Source organism: Mytilus edulis, chromosome 14, assembly GCF_963676685.1.
Source record: "Mytilus edulis chromosome 14, xbMytEdul2.2, whole genome shotgun sequence".
NCBI lineage: Eukaryota > Metazoa > Mollusca > Bivalvia > Mytilida > Mytilidae > Mytilus > Mytilus edulis.
This window is the reverse complement of record NC_092357.1, coordinates 57,204,773-57,213,919: the sequence shown is the minus strand read 5'-3', so window position 1 is coordinate 57,213,919 and position 9,147 is coordinate 57,204,773. Positions and strand designations below refer to the sequence as shown.

Genomic DNA, 9,147 nt, shown 5'->3' with positions numbered 1-9,147 from the left:
GATTTTGACAATTGAACGTGTAGCTATAGACTAGCTACTACATAGATATTCATAGCAGCAGCTACGTAGCTGGTACGATATTGAACTCAACCCTGATATCGCTTTAAAGCTCCGCCCACTGCCGGACTGAGTATTGTATGAACCTGCGTGACTTCAGAATTTGTATTGCAGTCGCATTCCAATGACGTTTCAATTGCGAGTTAACGAATTCTTTTATACGTTCTGTTTGTTTTCAAACATTTTAATTTAGAATTTAAAAATTCTTCAGAGCAATAGGAATCACATCAATTTTCTGATAACATATACTCATGAACAGCAGTCTTTTCTACGATGACAACTATCGATTTTAAAACTTGAATGTGTATGATTGTGTAACAAAAACTTGACAACCATGTCAATTTCAGCATGCATGTTTAGTGAATGTCGAGTCTGAAGCGTAGGACAACTTGTACACTCCTGTTTCAAATTGGACAATGTTTTTTTATTTGTTTTTACTTTTGAAATTAGTTGTTATGTTAAAATAGATAATTATTCACCTTGAGCGATGTATTATTGACCATTCGAGATTCTTTTTGTTTGCGAACCCGTCTTCAGATGAATGTGTGATTAATACTGTGTCGTATTACTACACGGGCCTCAATGAATTTCAAATCCCAAATAAATGCAAAACATGTGTGTGTTTTTGTGTCTTTCAAAACACAAAAAATATACAGAATTAATTGCAGGATAAAGACAATAACTGTTTAGTGTCTTTAAATATCAGCTGTATTTGTACTCGGCTCGAAACAGGTGTAGTAGCTCGCTAAAAGCTCGCATACACCTTGTTTCCAAGCCACGTACAAAAATTATTATAGCTGATATTTAAAGACACTAAACAGTTACTGTCTAAATAAATGATAAATGCTTCTAAAATTAAAAAGGCACATTAATATGCAATTCCTAAGTCGCATCTAGGTGAATTGTGCATTTTGTTTGTCTTCTGTTCGTGTACAGTAGAACAAAGTCTTAAACGTTCAGCCTTTTCTGTTTTTAAATCGGGAGTGAAACCGTAGTAAACGTGCTACAAGTACAATGTATATAAAGTATCGAAAAATCATAAATAAAAAATTCGTCCAAATTTAACTTGCATATTGAATTTTCATGTTAAATAACTATCTTATCTTCTTTGTTAAGTTTTCGGCTAAATTCCTTTAAAACACGTATCTTCATTTGTAAATAGTCACATTTTAACCATTTTTGACCTTAAAATAACAAAGTTGCCAACGGCAAATTGACAAAACAATATCGTCAAGACCTAAAAGTTACGGTTTCGTAGCTAAGACTTGCACAACTTATTGAAAATATCTACGAAAGGAAAGTTCTAAAAAGTTAATGGAGTGCTTCGAAGTATCATAAATTATGTCAACATGTACAGAAACAATTCGCCGTTTCAGAATCTAGATTTATAATTGACTTTGTGTCTGTCCAAAACCTGGAGACTGTATTCAGTGGTTGTCGCTTGTTGCTAGATCATGTTAATATCATATTTGTTTTTAGTTCTAACTAAAAGCAAAAAAAATTGTTTTAATATTAAGATTATCTCCCGTGGTACAGTTATACAGTCTTTTTAAACCAGTTTTCCGTCAACAATACACTTTAACGTGAAATATTAGGATTGTTTTATATCTTATATCTGAATTTTGCTTTTCAGTATATTAAACCTGTTAGTATCCTAGACCTTTGCTCTCAGGACAATTTCGGTTATCGTTTAAAGTACAGATCTTCTTTATAGTTTGATAGAAATACCCAAACACTGCGAAAAATATTTGCTATTTTGAGCTTTATTTTACTGTAATATTTATTCTGACTAAGAAGAAATAACATCAACAATTTGGTGCACACTAAGTAACCGGTGTAGCATGAAGTGTGCACAACATCTTTAATGCTATTTAATTTCGAATAGACAGAGAGAGAAAATACAGTCCTTATAATTTAATTCTAAATTACATTTTAGGCCGGAGTAAATCATGAAAAAGGTCGATGACGTCACGGTCACTAGACAAAACTATGTCTAAGAGCTGATAGACAAAACACTGTCCGCAAATCAGAAGACGTGTTACATCCAAAATTAAGTAATTTTTGGTCATCTTCTGCAGTTTTTCAAGAAAAAAACATATGGTCCACACATAATAGTGTGCTGCTGTCGGTATTTGATCCCTTTTTAGCTTTTCTCATCACCTGGCGTCCGTCGTCGTCGTTAACTTTTACAAAAATCTTCTCCTCTGAAACTACTGGGCCTTATTTAACCAAACTTGGCCACAATTTTCATTGGGGTATCTAGTTTTAAAAATGTCTCCGGTGACCCGGCCAACTAACCTTGATGGCCGTCATGACTAAACATCGACCATAGGGGTAAAATGTAGATTTGTGCTTATATCTCTAAAACCAAAACATTTAGAGCAAATCTGCCATTGTTTATTAGGTCATTATCTATCTGCTCTGAAATTTTCAAATGAATCGGACAACCCGTTGTTAGGTTGCTTCCCCTGAATTGGTAATTTTAATGAAATTTGGCCGTGTTTAGTTTTTAGCTTGAATATTATTATAGATAGAGATGAAATGTAAAGGCAATAATGTTAAGCAAAAAAAGATCTCCAAATAAGACAACATAACCAAAATAGTCAGTTGACCCCTTAAGGAGTTATTGTGCTTTAGAGTCAATTTTTAACCATTTTTAGTAAATTTTTGTTATCTTTAAATTTACAAAAATCTTCTCCTTTGAAACTACATAGAAGAATTTAACCAAACTTGTACACAATCATTATTATGGTATCTAGTATTTAAATTGTGTCCGAAGACCCCGTCCGCCAACCAAGATGGCCGACATGGCTAAAAATAGTATATGGGGTGAAATGCAGTTTTTGGTTCATATCTCTAAAATCAAAGCATTTCGAGCAAATCTGACAGAATAAAATTGTTCATAAGGTCAAGCAAGATCTATCTGCCCTGCAATTTTCAAACCATTCAGGCAACCCGTTGTTGGGTTGCTGCCCCTAAATTTGTAATTTTAAGAAAATTTTGCAGCTTTTGGTTATTATCTTGAATATTATTATAGCCATAGAGATAAACTGTAAACAGCAATAATGTACAGCAATGTAAGACCTACAAATAAGTCAACATGACCAAAATGGTCAATTGACCCATTAAGGAGTTATTGCCCTTTAGAGTCAATTTTAAATAATTTTCATACATTTTACAAAATATTTTCCTTTGTAACTATTGGGCCAAGTTCATTATAGAGAGAGATAATTGTAAGCAGCAAAAATGTTTAGTAAGTAAGATCTACAAACACATCACCATCACCAAAAACACAATTTTATCATGAATCCATCTGTGTCCTCTGTTTGATATGCACATAGACCAAGGTGAGCGCTAGTTTCATTTGCTATTATGTGAAATAAATTCCGAGTAAAATAACCATTTTTTTTTTTGATTTTTTGATTTTCACAAATGGTAAATAATGCAGAAGAAGATTTCTTTTATTTATTTACTGTTATAACCCTTATAAAATTTTAAAACAGAAAAGAAAAGAAGACAATCATGTTTACCACAATAAATATCACCATATATGTTAAAGACTTTTTCTGTAAAATTGTCATTTGAATGCTGTATGAATTTTAGCGCCATGCAATATAATATATTCCTGAAAAAGTAACACAACTTTGTTCTGACTGAAAATAAAGAACAACAAAATCACGATGTATCTTTTAAGGTGGTACCTAACACTACAGGGAGATAACTCTGTAAAGTCAGCTTAACGTTTTAATTACGTTGTGTTGTAAAAGGAATATGAAGCTTCTCAATGATCAAAATTGGTGTTTGTCAAACTGCTATATAACCAGTGTAATTTTTCTGACAAAACGGTTAGTTCGAAATTTTTAAAATTTTTATATTTTTGTTAAAGGGTCAAAGTAAATATTTTGACAAAATTTTTTTGAAAATTAAACGAGTCAAATTAATTTCAGTGAAAGTGTTGGGTACCATCTTAAGTTAGTAGTTTCTTCATTTTTAATCATTGTTGTATTTCAAATTACTACAATTATGTTGGTCAAATTTCAGACAGCTGTACAGCCTTCCCAATTTTGAGGGAAAAGGGTCAAAATTGAATGTCAGTAATTAAACAACAGTTTGAACATGGTCTTGTTAAAATATCATGCATCATATCAGTGGCAGATCCAGCCGTTTTTAGGGGGTGTTCCTAACCCAGGATAAAAAGGGGGTTTATAACCCAGGATAAAAGGAACGGTCCAACCATATGTCCCCATTCAAATGCATTGATCGTCAAAAAGAGGGGGTCCCCACCACCGTAACCCAACCTCCCTGGACTCGCTAAGTGCATACAACGCATACGATTTGACATAAATACAGGAACCTTACATTTCGTTTCGTCAAGTTTCTTTGTCATTTACAAAAAATCGTCTTAATTTTATTCAGTCACAGCTGGTTTAACCCCGCCACATCATTTATGTGCCTGTAATTCAGTGGTTGTCATTTGATTATGTGTTACATATTTGTTTTTTGTTTTTCGTTCATTTTTTTATAAATAAGGCCGTTAGTTTTCTGGTTTGAATTGTTTTACATTGTCATATCGGGGCTTTTTATAGCTGACTATGCGGTATGGGCTTTGCTCATTGTTGAAGGCCGTACGGTGACCTATAGTGTTTAATGTCTGTGTCATTTTTGTCTCTTGTGGAGAGTTGCCTCATTGGCAATCATACCACATCTTTGTTTATATGATATAGCGGCAAAAGCAAAAAGTAATTAAAATACAAACAATAATAGAAAAACTAAATACCAACCCAGAGCAAGAAAGTCTCAGTGTTAGACAATAACAAGCCAACCGTTCAATAATAACTACCAACATCATTCGCAGTTACAATGTTGTTGATAGAAAACCAAAAAGACTAAAATTTCACTCATATCAAGATCCTGCAGTTCAGTGAACTGGTTTGTTATAAATTAGGTCGTGTCCTTAATAGAATTTAGGAGTTGCTGTTTGTTGCTGTATATCATATTTGTCAAATTTGTTTGTTTTTTTTTTGTTCGTTGTTTTGTACAAACATCAGCCTGTCTGTTTTCTCTTTTGAATTGTTAAAAATACATTATGATTTGTCATTTCGGAACCTTTTCTATCAGACTATGCGGTATATGGGTGATGCTCATTGTTGAAGATCGTACGGTAACCTATTATAGGTGTTAACTTCTATGTCATTTGGTCTCTGGTAGAGAGTATTTTCATTGGCAATCATACCACACCTTTTTATTTATATATGTGTGAGAGAGAAAAACGACATTACATGAATTGCAATGATGTTTGAAGGTCGTACAGTTACCTTTAGTTCATTAACTTCTATGTTCTTCGGTCTGTGATGGAGTGGCGTGTCATTGGCAATCCTACCGCATCTTCTCGTGAGGCGCATCTGGTACAGAAACATTGGTACCGTTAATGTTATTACTACCACTGGGTCGATGCCTCTGCTGGTGGACTGTTAGTCCCCGAGGGTATCACCAGCCCAGTAGCCAGTACTGCGGTACTGGCATGAAAATACAGATTTTTTGTGTTATTAAATTTGCTGTTACAAAATATTAAAAATTATTATGAATTAAGGATTGTATTTCCCTCATGCAAAGCTCTGATTCCTTTCACGGATTTGAGTATACTTTTTGGAACTGTTGGATTATAGCTCTCCATCTTTTATTTAAGCTTTGGATTTTACATATTTTGGCCACGAGCATCACTGAAGAGACATGTATTGTCGAAATGCGCATCTGGTGCTGAAAAATTGGTACCGTTAATGTTATTCTCATGTTTATATCATGAACAATATTGAAAGATAAAATTTTGAATTTAAAAGTCTAAACATTCTACAGTAAACTGCAGTGGCTAGAGGTATAGGGGAAGGGTTGAGATGTTAAAATACTTTTCTAACCCAGCCGCATTTTTGCGCCTGTACCAATTCAGGAGCCTCTGGTCTTTGTTTGTCTTGTATGATATTTAATGTAAGTTCATTTATATTTCAGAGTTTAGTATGACGTCTATTATCACTGAACTAGTACACATGTTTCTTTGTTTAGGGGCCTGCTGAATCACGCCTCTGGATGCGGTAACTTCTCGCTGTGTTGAAGACATATTGGTGGCCTTCGTTTTTTTTTTTTTTTTTTTTTATTTGCTCTTTGGTCGGGTTGTTGACACATTCCCCATTTCCATTCTAAATTTTATTTGTTAACTTTTTTGTCCTTCGGTGTCTGATGGAGAGTCGTATCATTGGCAATCACAACACATCTTATTTCTATATCATGAACAATGATGAAGGAAAACAATAAAAGATAAAATTTAAAATTTAAAAGTCTAAACATTCTACAGTTAGGCATTTGTACACAATAATTTCACTATGGTCCATGTACCGTAACTCCTACACTCCAAATTGCATATTAAAAAAATTCTCATTTAATTAGAATTTTTGTAAAGTAAACTAAGTAATTCATTTTCTCTGCATTGGTTCCTTCTTTGTTTCGTCTGCTTTAATGTACCTGTAAACACGAACCGTGGCATTTCCTCCTCCGATCCAAAGAAATCCATCTTCATCTATAGCTATGGACGTTGGTCCAAACATTCCATCTGCATCTGTCAGCAGCAGTCGAAGAAATCGTCCAGAATGGTCCAACAGATGTACAGAATTACTGTTATAGTCCGCAACGAGAACGTGCCCAAATCGGTCACATGCTATTCCTCTGGGATCAAAAGGGCTCATTTCCGATTCAGGTTCTGGTATAGCCCTTGCAATCGGTGTTCCTTTTGATGACCTGCCTGATCGAGCAGATATAATTGGTTCTTCGAAATCGCCATCGGAGCCCCTCGCGGATATTACTTCTTCGTTACCATTATTTCTAGAAACACGCAGTTGCGATCGACTTGTGTTTTGTGCTGATTCCCTTCCGAGATCGTCTGTTGACTTTTGTCCATAATAGATGGAGTTTATTTTACCGCTCTTTTCAAATATGGTGACACTGTGACGAAGATTGTCGGACACGCATATGTCACCGTAGTGATTCATAGCTACTCTAATTGGATAAACGAACAAATCACCTGATTCGCCGTAATTGATTGCGTCAGATGTATCCGGGTTTATCTGTCTCACTATGTTGACATGCGCAGGCGAGTACTCGAAATATGTCTTCGATTTCGGTAAACAAACAAGTAAGCTTCCTGTCGTAGTTATTGCAAGACCTCGTGGAAATCCATCAAAAACAATAGATTCCACTATTTCCATTTCTTGGTTAATTTTCCGAATGCATTTTTCGGCTCGGCACGAGACGTATAATAGCTCGTTCTTGTCACGTGCAATGAAATCTATATCGGAACTTATAAAACATGACTTAATTGTTACACCGGTTCTGTTGATCAGCCTAATCTCTGAAGTCCAGCCAATGGTGACCCAAGCTTCTCCATTAGAAGTCGGGCAAATACAATTAACAACATCGTCACCGTCTGATAGGCGGAATGATATTACTTCCTCAGTCCGAATATAGTCCGGTGATTGTACTCTACTATTTAACATGCCAAATAGTCCCTCCAAGTCTTCGTCAACGACGACGCTCGGAATATAATCAATCTCCAGTCTATTTGGTTTGATGAATGTCACAGACGGGTTAATTATTCTCTGCATACGGGCATTTAACTTGCCAGTAGCTTGGACTATCTCAACATCTGATCCACATTCAACTATTTGATTTGCCGCCCGAATCCGCGCTTTGCAAGATGTAATGGCATTTTCAAGTTCTCGGGTCCTTGATTCGATGTAATGTTGTTCGGAATAGGTTTCCTCTTCGACGAAGTAAGACAGCCGAACCGACATTTCATCGATGTGTTTATGAAGCCTCTGCGTCTGTGTAACAAGATTTGCCAAAACCTGACCTTTCATAATGGCAATGTTTTTGCTATAATTTTTGTAATCATTATACTGATTATGTAGTGCTGTCGCTGTGTGTTCTGCCTCTTTCAGAGCATTTGTCAAAACTTGCCTCGTTTTCGTAGCACTGTCGGCTAAATCTTCCGTTAGATGATTTTCGTGCACTGTCAGACGACATTTCAAGCATATAGATTGCTGGCACTGAATGCAGAAAAATGTAATTTCTTCTGATTGGTGTTTTGTACAGAAAGCTTTTGACGTTAGATAAACGCGTCCTTCAGGGTCCGTCATATTTGCAAGATGATGACTTCTCGTTGATTTGATTTTAAGATGATTTTTACTGCATCCTTGACACATGTTTTGTGCGCATTCAACGCATCTGTTCACTGCTGGATCTTTTGTCTCGCAAATATCACAGTCTGGTCTTTGGAAAACAGCAGACACAGCTCGCGTGGCTGCCACGTGGATATTTGTGTCAAATCCGTTGGCGCCTTTTTCTGGAATGTCTATAGATTCTGTACACAACGGACAAGGGAACGTGTGTCCCGTTCGTTTTGCATCCATGTAGACCGCTATACAATCCTTGCAGAAACTATCAAAACATGGTAACATTCTTGGTTCTCGAAAAGTTTTGAGACATAACCCACATCTTTCGAGATGATCAATCGGATATTTAAAATCCTGAGGGCTGGTAGCCATTTTGATTAATTGATTGTTATTTGATTAACGTCCAGTGGTCATTTCGATGTATTCTCTTATGGAGATCACACGTTGAGTGTCTCAAACCTAATAAAACATGATTGTCTATTTTAAAACACGTTTTTACATTTTCACTTAAGACTAGAATGAACTTTTAAAATGACTTTCATATATCAGATTTCATATTAAATCTTTTTAAAGTATATTTAAAACAAAATAAAAGAAATTAATAAGCCTTAATGCGTGCAATTTTTAACAAAGAACGTGAAGTTTGGCGATACAAATTTTTAACTGCATTGTGTATAAATAATACTGAATGGCAATAGAAACGAGACTCGTTAACATGGTTTTTTTTCAATTACTAAAGATAGATCCGACAGATATTTTTCCTTAAATATGTAATGATCGTTCTATAATTTTAAAGACCTCTTTGTATGCAGTACATTCTAGCATTTTAAGTGCTTTTAAGAGAACCATAAAAAAAAATTGCACTTTCGAT

General features: G+C 35.1%; 1 protein-coding gene across 1 annotated transcript; it reads right to left on the bottom strand.

Moving 5' to 3' along the window:
• Positions 1–6,367: 6,367 nt before the first annotated feature.
• LOC139502715 (E3 ubiquitin-protein ligase TRIM71-like) lies at positions 6,368–8,838 on the bottom strand. The gene has a single exon (XM_071292278.1). The coding sequence runs from the start codon at positions 8,646–8,648 to the stop codon at positions 6,522–6,524; it is 2,127 nt and encodes a 708-aa protein (XP_071148379.1). The 5' UTR covers positions 8,649–8,838; the 3' UTR covers positions 6,368–6,521.
• Between the last annotated feature and the right edge of the window lie 309 nt (positions 8,839–9,147).

Bases quoted from the DNA above. Each gene is read 5' to 3' on its own strand.
- LOC139502715 (XM_071292278.1), bottom strand. From the start codon at position 8,648: ATGGCTACCAGCCCTCAGGATTTTAAATATCCGATTGATCATCTCGAA.